We start from the raw sequence: 15,848 nt of genomic DNA, 5'->3' as shown, positions 1-15,848 counted from the left end.
ATGTGTCTACTCCCAGGCTTTGGAGCTCCTTACTGCGGAAGGTTTATCACACCCTATTTCTTGCAGGAGGACAAAAAACTTTTTTATTTAAACAGACATTTGGCCACTGAACTGACACGTTAGGGGTCTTTTTTTGCTACCTTCTCTGTTAATCAATATTTTTTACTATAATTATGCTCCTAACTGGTTACCATCTTTTTAATATGCTGTCACCTAATTATTATATACCTTTATTGTTATATAGTATATTATGCATTAGATTTTATCGTTAGCTGAATAGTATGCATGCCAAGACCTATATGCTGTAGGAGTGGGACAGTAATTTGAAGGCACTGGCAATGGATTGTTGTCAGAGTTCTATAGAAGAGGGTCATATCATTCAGAATCTCCCGGACTTCATGACACCCGCTACTTTTTGTCCATTTGGCATACCTTTACTTTCATTTACTCCAGTTCTGGTCCCCCAGATCTTGTCAGTACAGTGAAGGTTGACCAGTCCTAACTCCTGATCATTACTCCATTCTGTTCCCACCCCCCACCCCTGCCTCCAACCATGACAAGGTTAATCTTCATTGAAGTGTGACCTTTTACTATCTGCATCCTTCTGCGCTCTGAGCGTGGATTCACCGTTATGGAAATAGGGCACTGATTGTGATGATGAGGTGGCCAAAGGCAGCTGGTCTTTGTGGAATTGCAGTTTGCTTACATACATATAATAATAAGGTAATGCTGTCGTCATGCTGCAGTTTGCTTGGTTGCCAACAAATGCTGCTGCAAGCTACAACATGACAACAGCCTTCTGAGAGTGTTGGGCCATCACAGCAGCATTGGCGGGTGAGGGAGAAGGGAAGCAGAAGAGGGAGATGGATGTGGGTAGGTGCTTAGGTGAGCCATGGAAAAACTGTCAAGAAAGGGTGGGGCAGCTACTCAGCAACCATCGTGCTCTGCTGATGACTGCCTCACACAGATAACTTGGAGGCAGCTGGCTGGCTGGTCCCCGCAAGCTGTAGAGGAACAGTCAGTACAGGACAGGGAAACTCCCCAACAACCATCCTGCTCTGCCACCACCTACTGCCTTCCTCCTCCTCACCCTCTACTGCTGAGACGGAAACAGTGTTGTTGATATGAGGCAGGCAATATGAACAAGAGGAGGTCTAAGGGAAGGAGGGTGGGTTTGGTGAGGTCTAAGGAGAGAGTTGATAAGGGGGTGGGTTGGTGGGGGTTAGTGAGTGACGCGATAAGGGCTCAGCCACTAGTAGAAACAGAGTTCTCTTGGATTGGAGAGCATGAGACTAGGACCGTAAGCATTCAGTCTTTGCCTTCATGATTCATGTCCACACAGTTGCTACTGCTGATATATATAGATAAGTGAGATGGGGATGGAACTTCACAGAAGATATGCTAGGGAACCTTTAATCTCAGGTCCTAATCTGTTTTGATTTTATGATCATAATGTTAATCCAGTAATAATCCACTTTGTTTGAAAGAAAAAATATGTGTTTGAATTGATGCATCTGCAGAGTGGTTCCTGCAGAGTCCCTTTAGGGACATAATGGATGTAGATTTCTTTGCCATCTGAAAAAATAATAAAGTGTCAGGTTCTGGAATCAAGGAGGAACCAGTCTCTCTGCCCCTGGTAATTTTTACAAGGGCCTTAAATTGAGCCATGGCAGATTAAGGGCCATCCTTGTTGACGCAGCATGGCAATATCTCCCCACTGAAGGCGGCGTTGCATGGGTGAGTGGTAGTATTCCATGATTTCCTGTCTTCCTTTCACAGAACTGAAAGTAACCCCTTTTCAGTATCTCCCATACTTATTTATGAAAGCATGTCAGATGGGGATGCCATAACATTCTCCTTTGATGAAGTCCAAGAGATGCACTGCTTTACTGGAAGAAATTCTTTCAGTAAGTGTTGATGTTGTCCCTTAGTAAAATTTGCAGATTTCATTTTTGATTTTTTCATTTTTGATTGCCAGTGGTGAACTCTTCTTTAAACCTACTTTAGGGCCATATCTGCACATCATGTTCTGCTGGATGTTTTAATAGGCATTCTCCCATGTTTTTGCGAAGCAGTTTCTCACAGGGTTACTTGACAAGTTTCTCCTGTTGTGGAGCCATCTCTTGAGGGAGCCTGTTGCTCTTTCTTCACAGCTTATGATAAAACTTCTTGTGTCCTTATATGTATATTCTTTGGACAGTCTTTCTTCTTTAAGGTTGCATTTCTATTAGGGGGGTCAAAAACTGCAGGTGGCCATGTTGGTGATGGTGGGAAATTATAAGTAGCAGCAGGCTATTGAAAGAAGCAGGAATGGAAAGTGTGGTATAGCAGAGTTTCTTCACTTTATCAATATTTGGAAAAGTCACATTTGTCAGATTGCACAAAGGCAATAAAGGAGACAGCAAGAGTTGCTATTAGTTGTTGTGAATATTCTTTGTTATGAATATTCAAAGAATCCACCTCCCTTCTCTACTATAAAGGCTTTCACAGAGAGCATGAACATACATTTTGAAAGAACTAAGCAGGTGAGGCTCCTTGATTTGTTTACTTGACGCAGTGTAGGAAAGGAGCTGCGTTTCGGCTGCCATGGTTGAGACCTCACTAGTATGGCCACAGTGAGAGCAACTTGAAGAATAATGTTTACCTGTAACCCCTTGACTGTGCTCAGGTGCAGCTTTTTGTACAAACAGGATTTACACCAGGGATGAGGAACCTGTGGCCCTCACAGATGTTACTGGATTCGAGTTCCTAGCAGCCCCAAAATCAGTGTCTGTACTGTTTCGATCTAGTGCTTCTATGAATATCATAAGAGTAACCTGCTTCTTGACAGTGCCATCCTGCTACCACCCTGTAAATGTTGTTTTCAAGAGAATGGTGCATATCTGACCTTGAACTGGTCTTTGGGGGACACTTGGAAACAAGATTTCTCACTGCTTTCACAATGTGAGTGCATGAGTTCTTGCCAATATCATACTGAGCTTCAGGAGCACCTTGACACCTACAGGATCTTGCTTCTGCTTCCAAGTGCTTCTGAACACAGTGTTGTATCAGCCATGAGATCTCTTCCCTGCCCCTGAATTGTGAGAGAGGCTGAGTTCTGAAAACCACAGATGTTACTGGCTGACAAAATCTGTTGGTCCCTCATTGTGGAGAAAGAAGAGTCTCCACAAAGAAGACTCTCTGACACAGCAGCTGACCTTGCATTTTGTTTAGAAAAGCTTTTTTAAACAGTACAAAACTTAAAATATATGAAGTACCAAATAGAGGATATGATGCAAAGTGATGCAAAAGATTTTGGAATCTTTTATTTTGCACCGCACATAGGTGCATTCCTAACATTTGGGTCTTTCTCACTTTTTGAGCCATGGTGGGTTATCCCTGACATAGTTGCCTGTTAGAAAACAGTCCACTGATTCTGCCCATTTAGATTAGAGCATTCCACTTGTGCCTCCCTTGACACAAAGAGTAACAGTTTACTCTTACGGTACTTGATAACGATAAAGTAAGTGGTACTCTTATCAGAGTTGGGCCCGCAAAGGGATGTTTCTGTGTATGCAATTAGGAGACCAAATGCCTTGGCTTTGACTTGTTTCATCAGAAATGGGAGACTATAACTTTAAGTGGCCCAAGAGTGACAAGAACTTGGTTTAGAGTGAGGGTTTCCAGAATCTGAAGTGGGAGATTGTGAAACCTTTTCCTTCCTCCTGAGTTAAAGCAGGGTTAATTCCATTCTTAACACGATAAAAATAACAAACGAAGAGTGCATATGTTCTTTTGTTCTGAGTTTAAAAGGATATGCTTCAGAGTGTGGGATGAATTGATTCTAGATTTTTCCTTTAATACACAGACTGAACACTCCATAATGCTTCTAGATTAAAATATAATACATACATCACACACAAAATAAGATTGCTGTGTTTCTTGGAAATGGTCAGCAGCCTCTGACTTGTACTTTTTTTTCTAATTTAAGATAGTGTTTTTTAATCTACATTTCTTTTTTTCTGGCTATTCAAGTATAAAGTGTTGAGACATGTTGGGCAAAATGTGTGTATTCTGGTATGAATGCCACAAACTTTCTAAATCTATTTATAGTATTCAATAATTTGTAAAGGTTAACTGTAATCCAGACTGTAGTGTTAGCATTTTCCCTGCTGATATCAGTGTAGAAGACTGGCAGGCTTAGCCTTGTTGAAGGTTTGGGAGGGTTAGCAGCTTTCAAAGTGCTGGACAGCAGGGCCATGTATGGTTAAGTCCATATACATATCCACCTGATTGGTTAGACTGTGCTGCTAAGTGTTGTGACAGGTGTTGCCGAAAGCTACACCTGTTTTCCTGAGAATGCTGATTTAGTGGGAGTTCCAGGCACTGTCTGTGGGACTTGCAACACCATGCCAAGTAACCTGAGAAGGAATGATATCTAACTGATGGCTTGAGAGCTTTACACAATTTTATTGTGTTATGTGAAATGCTAAGTGTACTTTGGAACTGCTAGGAAAGAAATTTAGCCAAAACTTCCTATATCTGTATTCGCGTAAGGCCCTTGTCACAGCAGCACTCTTGTACACATTTGCAGCCAGCTCTTACCCCTCTTTTACTGCATGAGGAAACAGCATGTGTACAAGTCAGTGAGAGGGGAATGAAGGAGCCAGGGCAGCCTGAGAGGAGCCAGTCTGCCTGCAGCAGACCTTCTTACCAAGATGTTGGGTGGTGGCTCCTGGGAGAGATCCATAAAGGAGGGCAGTGACATCCCCCACATCCATAGAGGCAGCCACACACACAGTACCCTATAATTCATTCCAGTGCTGGAATGGGGAAGTAATGTGGGGAAACCAATCTACCAAAATTGGGGAAGGGACGTTCCTGACCGAATCAACCCGTACCCATATAGTTCTCTGGTCACCTTGCTAAAGTAGCTGGAGGGAGGAAAGAGGGAAAGGCAAAGCTGTCCCCTCCTCCCCCTCCCTTTCCCTCTCTTCTGATATCAGTCAAGAGGGTGGAATGGGGTAGGATGGGGTGACACAGGAGAGGACAGGGAGAAAAGAGGTGTCGGGAAAGGATGAGAAAGGGTTGTAGAAGCAGGATGGAAAACCCACCCTGGCTTTGCAGAAAGGAGGAATGTGAGAGTTAAATGCCAAAAGGCCTCATTAGCTACTAGCCAAGCCATACCGTACATATAGTTTATGGCAGTGGTGTCCAAACTTTTTCAAAGAGGGTCAGATTTGATGAAGTGAAGGGCCGTAGGGGCCAACCAGAGGGCCAACCAAGGTTGTTGACCTTTTTTTTAGGATTGATATTGTTGACCTTTTTACCTTTTTTAGGATTTTACCCCAAAGTTGTTGAACTTTTTTTTAGGGTTGGAGTTGTTTAGGTTTTTACCCCAGGAAATGACCTGCCACAGGGGCCAGATTACACCCCTGAAATGGACTTTGGGCATGCCTGGTTTATGGTATTTGCTTCTACAGGATGCAATGATGGTATTAACTTGGATGGTTTTAAAATGTGATTAGACATACTGTATTCATGGAAGATAAGGCTATTAATGACCACTAGCCATGATGGCTATATTCTACATCCACTGTTGAAGGCAGTATGCTTCTGTATAACAGTTGCTTGGAATCTCAGGTGGTCAGGAGTACTTTTGCACTTATGTCTGACATCTGGTTGGCTGCTAGACTAAATAGGCCTTCTTTGGTCTTATCGTTGTCTTACATTAAGACAAGCTGTTACTAGCAGTGGTTGCTAAGAAATTGCAAGATAATAACAGCTTCAGATCTGTGTAGGTTTGCTTGAAGACCATTAGAATTCAACTTCTCCAGTGGTGTTTAAGAAGTTCAAATAGTTTTGACTAAAGCTTCTCTCCCAGTATTTCTCACAGCAAAATCTTGTAAGTAATAAAATGGGGATATAGTCTCCTCCTTTCTGGGTACCATGGGTGCTTATTATTTATCAACTGATTGGATTTCTAGTTTGTAAACTAAGCATGACATACTCATAGAATATTATGAGAGAGTGACTTGGGTTCAGAACATACTTTCCCATTAGTGATGTTTTTTTTAAAAAAACCCCAACACCTTACTGTTAGTTGGATTTTAAACACTGCTTAGAATAGTAGTTTTCAAAGTTCCAAAGCCCAGGGAACCTTACATATGTTGGTTTGTCTTCCAAGGAATGCCTTCACCTTGCAGGAATTTTTTATTTTCAACTAGAATCTCTGGTTTACAAAACATGCTTAAATTTACAAAATAAGTTGCACATTATAGAATGTTGGAGTGGAAGATGGAAGACAGAAAAAAGCTGCTCAACCCTTTCTATGCCGGCTCAAAAATTCACAAAGAGAACACTCTTAACAGCTTGTGGAGAGTGATTTCTGAGCTCAAACAGTGCCAGAGGGGGGAAAGGATTAAGCTGCCTCTGCTTGCTTATGCTTCCTTCATTCCAGATCTCAGGGCAGTTTTGGCTTTTAAAAAGCCGAGAGAAAAAATAATGCAGAACCCTGTTTACTGTGCAGTGTGAGCCACAGGAGCTCTTAACCTGGATTAGTTATGACTTTACTTGTTAAATGATCATTAGACTGCCTTGCAAGGTAGATCATTCCCTATCTTCTGTACATCCTTGTTCTAGGATATGCTCTCAGTTCACACAGGGCTGGTGCCTACAAACTGTTCTCACAGATTCTTTTGCAGCTATTTTTAATTGCCAGAGAAAATAGATAGTGGTCAATGAGCTATTACAGTTTCTGACAGAAACCCCCATCTCTTAGAAAAGTTTGAAAATCACTGTAGCAATTATAAAGGGCAGGGGAAGAGAGAATTGTAGGTATTGTATCCAGTGCTAGTCCTATATAGAGTAGGCCCATTGATGTTGGGATAGAACTGCATGTATTTAACAATACTAAAGTACCAGTGTATATGGATACACTTATTTCAGTGGCTCTGGTTGTAAAACAGTGTGTACCTTCTTAATGCAAATTTGCGATTAAAAAATTATGGCAAGTTTAGTATTGTCTGTGTGAATTTTCCAATTGTATTTCAGACTTTAAGAAAGAAAGGCCTTAATGGTTGTGAGAGCCCTGATGCTGACGATTACTTTGAGCACAGTCCACTATCGGAGGACAGATTCAGCAAACTAAATGAAGATAGTGATTTTATTTTCAAGCGAGGCCCTGTAAGTACTTTTCTTAGCTCCTACTTTTTATTTGTTGATTCTTTTTATTAACTTCATTATTTAGGCTCTGAACAAGAAGGAAAACAGAGGGTGCGACAGCCCGGACCCTGACACTTCATATGTGCTCACGCCACATACAGAAGAAAAATATAAAAAAATTAATGAAGAGTTTGATAATATGATGCGGAATCATAAAATCGCAGTGAGTACTGTGGTATGGCTTGTGACTTTATTATATGCATGAGAACATTTTGCAACATCTCCTTAACTTTGAAAGCTACATTAAAGATGACATTGTTGTACGAGCTTATAAAGCAGAAATGTTCATGCAAGATGCATGAATCTGAGACAGAAATCTTGGGATTTTTGTATGAACTCTGAGAAAGGCACTTTGTATGCTATATGTGAGTTAGAAGGTAGCAGGAAAAGCCTCTTACACAGTCCACTTCCTAAGAAGCACTGTTTTCATTAAATTTCTGGTCACAGAGAAACAAAAATGCTTACAGTGTCTACTTTGTTAGCTGAAATCAAACAAGGCCTAGTACAAACCTTTCAGGCCTAGAGAAATCCATTCTGTACAGGCTCCTGTACAGGCTCCTGTCTTTCTTCAATCTTTTCTCAATAAACTACAGTGGGACCTTGGCTCTCCAACAACTTGGCTCCTGAAAAACCCGGAAGTGAGTGTTCCAGTTTGCGAATGTTTTTCGGAAGCCGAATGTCTGATGCAGCTTCCGCGGCTTCCAATTGAGTGCAGGAAGTTCCTGCAGCCAATCAGAACCTGTGCCTTGGTTTTCTGGGAGTCCAATGGGCTCCCGGAATGGATTAAATTTGACAACCAAGGTACCACAGTAGTTGTTTTCTGTTATTTTGCCATGTATCATCCTAGATCTGTGAAAAATATGCTGCAGTATTTTTATATTAAAATATTTTCAGAACTGGGTATTCCTTGGTATAGAACTCAGATGCCTTTGAAGTAAAACCTGTAACTCTTAAGAAGTTAAGGCAGTCTGTATATTGTGATCAGTTGTTTTTGTCCCTCACTAAGAAAATCATTGAGAGGGAGAGGATTATCAGCATATGCCACTGAGTAATTGGTCAGATAATTATTGTCCTTAGTCTATAAGGGAAGCCATATCTGAGTGTGATTTTCTTTTGAGAAACCTTTGTAAGTCACTTTGAGAGTGTTTAAGACCATAAAGCAGGATATAAGCATTCTACATAAATGAAAATAAACATGATTGCACAACTATAATTTCCCAATTTTGTTGGCAGAAGCTATGACATTTTTTTTCAAAACCTTGTTAGTTTCTATTGCTAAATATGTCCTAATATTCTTTCATTTTGTTCATTCCAAGACTAGCATTCTGTACACACCAAAAGAAGGTTTTTTTAAAATAAAGTCCTGTGATTTATTACTCTCTTAAATGAATTGCTAAAGGAATTTTTCAGTGTGCTATTTAAGGCAAAATTCTACCTTGTAGTGATGATGTGTTGCTCATATAACAATAGAAAATAACATAGTCATATTATGGTAAATTATTTACCAGTCAAACTATAAGGAAGCTGTTTTTGTTGGTTCTTATTTTATATAGCATCATCCAAGTATATGGCATTTGAAAAGGAGAGGTCCCTGTCATGACAGCCTTACAATCTAGAAATTGATATAAGGGCCATAGCAAAAGGTAGTGGGGGTGGTAGTGAATTGTGGAAGAATATGCAGTCATTTCTGTTACATGTTTTTAGGTATAGTTGAATAGATTCTGGGGACTACAGACCAAACAATTCTCAGATGGGTTTTTGAGGAAGGATTTCAAAGAAACAGGATTTAACATAAGATGTAATGCTTACATGTACTTCATCAAAGTGCTTTTTTTAAAAAAAACAACATAAATTGCATTCCTTCAAATCCAATCTTAAGCTAAATTGCAAAGAATTATGCATTAATTTATTCATTTTTTTACTTGAAATAGTTTTACAAATGAATACAAATATAATAGCACAACTCTCTAGCTTTTTTAGAACTTTCAGCATAGTTCTATAGTCAGACATAATGTGAAGAATCAGGTTTGCCTTGGAACTTTTAAAGTTGAAATAGTATGCTGTATTTTCCAGTAACATCCTTTCCTCCCTCTCTCATTGCATGCTTAAGTGCTCTCAAATACTGTTTCTGATTGCAAAGGGATAATTTTCATTTTCTGCAATAATCAAAATGCTTCTTAAAAGTTTGCTAGAAAGTTACGGGCAGATGCCCAGAACATATTTCATTTTCTACATATGATATTTTGTAAAACATATCTCCATGTGATCAACTTGGAGTAATCTGTTATCTGTAGCTCTTGGTAATTATCGGTATCTCTAACCAATTTTGAGAGTGCTAAGTGTGGTTTGTATGTAACAAATTTGAATAGTTTGCATTACATAATTAAGATGTGTGTGTTCTATATGTATGTTTCAAAACTCCTTTTAGAAACCAAGAAGCTGTTTTCTAACATTTTGATTAAAACTTGAGGAAAGTGTAGCTCTTTAAATCTCACATGATTTCCCCCCGCTCTTTTCAGCCTGGGTTACCTCCGCAGAACTTCTCAATGTCGGTCACTGTTCCTGTGTCCAGCCCCAATACTTTAACCTACAGTAATCCTGGGAGTTCCCTTGTATCCTCAGCACTGGCAGCAAGTTCTACCTTGACAGACTCTACCATGCTGACCCCTCCTCAAGCATCATTGCATCGAAATGTGTCACCAGGAGGTCCTCAGAGACCACCAAGTACAGGCAGTGCAAGTAAGCATTCCTCCCTCACCCCAAGTTTCAACAAGCTGTCACTCTTTACTTTTGTACATTGCATTATCTGAGTGAAATAAATATTCTTCCTCTGTATCCCCCAATTAGGTGGTATGCTGTCCACAACAGATCTGTCAGTGCCAAATGGAGCTGGTTCAAGCCCAGTGGGTAAGTTTCAAAGTTTTGCATTTTGAATACTGCAAGAGGCTTAATTGGCTTAGGAACGGATGAAGAAATCAAAGCAAAGACTGTTTCTTTCAGGACTGACTCTTCTGAGCTGTGGGAAAGGATATCTGCTACTTTTTCTGTCCAGCATTTGCTTTTGCTTGTTATATGTAATATGTTCTTGGATATGTCCTTTTTGGTGTAAGTGCTTAGAAAATGTGGTTACCCTAAATTTTGGCACCCAAAGTCGTAATGAGACTTGAATCTTCCTAGTAGTTTCTTCTATTTTGAACTAAGTGCACTGTTGAAGGGAATTAACTACAAGGATAATAGAGCCGATGGGCATGTTTTTATTTCTCTCTGCTTCTCGAATAACTCTGAGCTTTTTGCTTTTGCCAGTTGGCAGTTTGCAGAACTTTCTGTAAATCGTACTGAAAAAGAGCAGCCTCCAAAGGGGTGGGGGTGGCATCAATCTGTAGGCCTGCATGTCAGCTTGACTTTCGAAGGGGAGCTCCAGATATTTTCCTTGCACTTGTTGACAAACTGGAGAGTGGTGCTGCTTGCTTCAATCAGTGTAGAGGCATCTGTGTTCCAGTTCTCAAATTACCGGAAGATGGCATGAACACCTGCTGTCAATATTACGTGCCCACTCACAACATCATTTGATGGTGAAGGATCAGTTAGCTCAGGTCAGAGAGCATAGAATCATTCCTGAGAAATCAATTGATTTTCCTATTGGAACCTAGTTTTCCAGTATCACTGTATAAGTTAAAACAAATATGTCTGGAAGTCCTTTGATAACAAAGACTATATGTCTGTGAATTTAAGGTTGCAGATGGCATGCTGGCTGTGAGAACCTTAGCCCTTCCTGCTTTTGCCCTGGCATTATGCAGAACTGTTAATTCTAGTAAAAGCTTAGGGATGAAAATGAATATAAATTAGGCTGCAGTTCAATTACTTTTTATGCAGTATTTATGAATGACAGAATTTTAGAAAATGTATTTATTAAAGGTTTTTTTTAAAAAATAATTCAATGCAATGTGATTTAAAAGGTAATATACAATTGCAAAAGAAATTTTCCTGTTACAATACAATTATCATTAAGCAACCCAATTCACAGGTAAATTCACATCCAGATATGGAGGGTTCTCCATGTTGTCATACGGTGTGGTGCAGACCGGTGAAGATTAATAGTTAATTAATGTAACTTTAAAAAGGGGGCCAAACTTCATCAAACCAATCATGTTTCATGATGCCTTGTACCACTCTCAAATGTTTGGAGAGGGCTATGGACCAAACAACACTCATCTACTGCTCTCTAGAGGGCCTATTAATTGACTTCCAACACTTACCAACTTTTTTTTATATCCACTGTCAAAAGATGCACAACCAGTTCTTTGGTTGGTGTACAGAAAACTTGGATGGTGTACAGTGCTATTGAAGGAGTACCTTTAAGGATGCATCTTGGATTCTGGCATATCCTTTGCATATCCTTTCCCAGTCCACATCTTCAGTGCACATCTATATCTCCTTCCCATACCTCCTAGAGACCTGTTTTGTCACCCACTGATTACTTAATAAGCAATATATAGTTTACTGAGGCAGACGGTCTCAGTTGCTGGCTCAACCTGATGCATAAACCTTCAAACAGTGTCCAGGACCATAGCATGCCACCCTTTCTCATACGTTCCCTCCTTTCTAAAGGACCACACCTGCTTAAATTGGAGCCACAAAACTGTAACACCTTGTAACTTTTCCCTCAAAATGTTTTTGATGAGGTGGCCCTTCACCACCACATCTCTAATTCTATACAAATGCTTAGACTTCCATTCTTTAAATTGAGTATATTTATATTTGTGCCTAAATTCAGGGTGATCCAGTGGGGGGAGTCAGGGGAGAGAATGCTGGTGCCAAACAATCACTCCAAGTCTTCCAAACCTCCATAGTAGCCTTGAAAAATGAAATATTAAGCATGAACTTAATGTAGCTACCATTACAGCAACTCTGTAATGCAGATGAAAGTGGCTCCTTTTGGATGCAATTTTGTAAGCAAGGAATGCTTAACTCTCCACTCCCCTTCCTCTGTTTGACACATGCTGATCCTGGTTAGCTGAAGTGATGCTTTCTTTTTTCATTCAAACCATGGTTTAAAATCCTGGTTAGTAAACTGACATTAAACCACACTTCCCTGTTTGGCATGTAGAGGATCAGCATGTCAACGAAGAGAGAAGAGGACTGGGGCGTGTGCAGGACAGATGCTTCCACAGAGCTTCCTAAACTATTGCTTAGCAAGCTGAGTGTGTTACATCCAAACTAGGGCAGTAAATCTAGCAGCATTTTAAGCCCATCAGAAGTGAAACTCTGCCACTTCCTGGATCTGCCCCCCCCCCGCCAACTTGGTAATAAATTTAAATATGTCACTGTAGCTTTTAGCTAGGGCATTCAAGTTTCACTGTATTACTGAACGGTCAGCGTCCAGTATTTTGTCAGGATGCTGTGACTTGTCAGTTACTCCAGTGACACACTGTGGCAGGTGGGAATTAACCTCCACCATCCTGAAAATACAAACTGGAGTCTAGCTGATGCATTCTGAAAGAGGACCCACTTAAACTGGAATATGAATTAATAACAAACCACAGGCATTTGTTACATTACTTTATTTATCTAAATATTTTTAGGTCACTTTTTAGGACAAAGCTGTCGCATGGCAACTTACCCCAAACCACAAGTATGTATATAATCAAAAATGTAGCAAACAATTCAACAATAACAGTCAGCATTAAACCATTTAAAACAACTGAAATGTTTCATTTTTTCATCCAGCATTGTCAGGGAATAAATGGGTCTTTAAAAGCATGTATTGATGGTACCATATGCCCATTTGTCGGAATAGAATTCCACCAATGTGGGCCCACCATGAGAAGCGCCTGTCTTTTGTGCACACTAACTGAATTGATATAAATGGCAGACCTATTATAGACTCTCTGAAGCTGATTTTAGAGTATGGGCAAGTTCATACAAGTGAAGGCAGGTCCTTCTAAGGTAATGTGACCCCAAATCAGTGGCAACTTTAAATATCATTACTAAATTGGCCTAGAAATCCATGGGCAACCAGTGCAAAGGGTTGCCCAACTCCCCCATCAACATATACATGGCAACATATACACGGGCACGTTTGTTTAGTTTATTTACTGTCGTGCTATAATCTTATAAGGTTGCTAATAAGTAGTCTTCTGGGCAACTCCACAGCATAAAATGACAACATGGAATTGAAAATCCAATATCATGAAAGTAGCTTACACCAGTTGAACATTCTACATAGTCTTCAAAGGCAGACACGTATTCAAGTCTGGATTCATTAGTGCATGTGTAGCATAGTTTAGGTAAACCCTATCTAGGTAAAATCACATATGCCACATCATCCTGAACACATACTGTAAAAGGCACCCTAGCCACCACTGGATTTCCACAGACAACACAAAGTGCAGGAGATCCCCCAAACTCTGAGGAAGTTACATCAGGAAGGGATGTAACCCCACCCTAGTCTGGTTCCAAACATCCATACACTTTGGTTGGTTTCCACAGTCTTTCTGTGTTGTCTTGATTAAATTTTAGCTTGAATGGTTTCATTCATCCCAAAACTGAATCCAGACACCAGTTCAAGGGTTTTACAGCCTCCCTGGGATGAGTATGTCAAAACAAGAGCTAGAGCTGTGTTTTATCTTCATACTGATGAAAATTGCACCCTAAATCTCCAGATAACTTCTTTTATCAAGTGGTAATATTTCAAACTAGATCTTAATTCTTCTTTTGCAATTCCCTATTTTCTCTCTTCTCCTTGATGCTCTTTAGATGTTTTAGTGGCAACGTCCTTGCTTTTCCAAGGATTCATCCTGCTACTCTGCTGTAATATTTGAAAACACATGGACCATGATGATTCCAATCACATAGGTCCTTATCACACATTTGTCACCAAAGCAGAATTTAGGCGTTGATAGTTGAGTGGTGAAGTTGAGTGCAGTTGTCCATTACACAGGGTCTTCTTACATAGGAACAATATTGGAACATAGGAAGCTGCCTTATACTGAGTCAGACTATTGGTCCCTCTAGCTGACTGGCAGCAGCTATCCAGGATTTTAGAAAGTCTACCTGGAGGTGCTGGGGATTAATCCTGGGACCTTTTGTGTGCAAATGAGGTGCTCTATTAATTACTGAACTTTGCCTTTTTCTCCTAAACTCTCTTAAACGTTTACTGTGTGAATTAAACAGCAGAAAAATGATTTAACATCACTCCTGTAACATCTAAAGAATACTGCAGTATAGTCAGTTAAAGATCTGAGTGTGATGGGCACCGCCCTTAGAAGTATTGAAATGTTAATCTCCTGTGGAAAACAGTCATTCTTAGGTTGACTCAAGGCTGAACAAATACTAATATCTGTAATTAAGGCTGAAAAAACCAGTCATGCATCAAATTGTATCTCTCTTCTCCTCCACCCAGAGGGTACAGTTTTGTGGACTCTTAAAGCAAGAAGAGAGACAGTTAAGATTGTATTGAAGCCAGAAGTTAAAATCTTCATGTTTCAAAGAACTGTTCATTTAGCTCTTGTTTTAATTTATGAATTCATATTGTCCCAACAATTAAGGAGCTTTGAGTTTTTACACTGAGCCATATCCCTTATCAGATGTTTGGTGCTTATATCCAAAGTTAAATTGTCTGAAGGCAATGTGTTCTAACAATTGGCTTTCCATAATTTATGCTAGAAATTAATGTGATAATGAACTCCCTCTGAGGCACTGAGACAGAACCAGGGTTTTAGTCTGCCTGGGAGACTGTTAAGGGGCACCTGCTCTGTGTGACAGATAATAATCTAATATGAGACAGGGCACCTGATGCAGTTTTGCTTTACAAAACTCAAATGTTGCATATTTGGTTGGTATTTGAGTGGGGACAGGGGCAGGGGCAGGGGCAGTTGGCACATTGCCAAGCACAGGCACTCTTGGCCCCAGGGCAATATCAGTTTAGATCTAACCTTGGTCTTCGGTTCCCAATTAGCTAATTACTGAGGATGGCCTATTTTCCAAAAGCCAAGCCGCGGATCCCCTACTTTTGAAAAACTATTGTAGTTACATCTGCAAGGCAATTTTTTGAGCAAAATGTGGTGTAGCCTCTACTAAGCAGAGGATTTTAGGTATACTAAAAAACAGACTAGGGTTGAGGAATACATGGTTTTCAACATCATGATGTATCAGCAGCTAAAAATTGTGATATTCTGACATATCACAGTGTCTGAAATTTGGAGATTGGGTGGATGGGGTGCATGTGAGGATGAGGGGAAGAAGCAGCCACGAAGATCACATGGGGGGGGGGAGTGGAGTCACCTCTACTGCATGCTTTGAGTGGGAGGGGATGGGTATGGGGGGGCATGAAGCCGCCATTAGTGGGGCAGCCAGTGAAGACCCACGTCTACTGTGGCTGCTGTTGCTTTCCCATTGACTGAGAAAAGCTGCTCCGCCTCAGTGCCAGAGAAAGGTAGTGCCACGGTGCCTTGAAGGGCAATCAGCTACCCTGTTTTCCATCAGTGTGAGAGGGAGGTAGCGCCTCACAATTAGCTGCCCTGTTTTCCCTCAGCGTGAAGGAAGGCAGCTCAGATAAGCAGCAATATCGGCTGAGGTCATTGTGCAATATTGGCAGTGCCTTGAAATCGGCTGCCCTGTTCTCCCTCATGCAAGGAGTGATATAT

General features: G+C 40.5%; 1 protein-coding gene across 13 annotated transcripts in view; it reads left to right on the top strand.

Annotated features, from left to right (window-relative positions):
- Positions 1-15,848, top strand: part of MEF2A (myocyte enhancer factor 2A) — an 85,778-nt gene that overhangs the window by 49,553 nt on the left and 20,377 nt on the right. For 8 of the 13 annotated variants that reach the window (XM_083412122.1, XM_083412127.1, XM_083412117.1 and 5 more), the window contains exons 4-6: positions 7,229-7,366; positions 9,723-9,942; positions 10,051-10,110. In XM_083412122.1, the coding sequence (XP_083268248.1) occupies positions 7,229-7,366; positions 9,723-9,942; positions 10,051-10,110 (418 nt within the window). Of the gene's footprint in view, positions 1-7,032; positions 7,165-7,228; positions 7,367-9,722; positions 9,943-10,050; positions 10,111-15,848 lie in introns of all 13 variants that reach the window. The other 5 variants (XM_083412126.1, XM_083412118.1, XM_083412125.1 and 2 more) reach the window with 1 other exon arrangement.

The sequence above is a fragment of the Podarcis tiliguerta genome, assembly GCF_965153285.1.
Source record: "Podarcis tiliguerta genome assembly, chromosome: 14".
Taxonomy (NCBI): domain Eukaryota; kingdom Metazoa; phylum Chordata; class Lepidosauria; order Squamata; family Lacertidae; genus Podarcis; species Podarcis tiliguerta.
The sequence above is the reverse complement of the archived record's forward strand: the minus strand, read 5'-3'. Positions and strand labels throughout refer to the sequence as shown.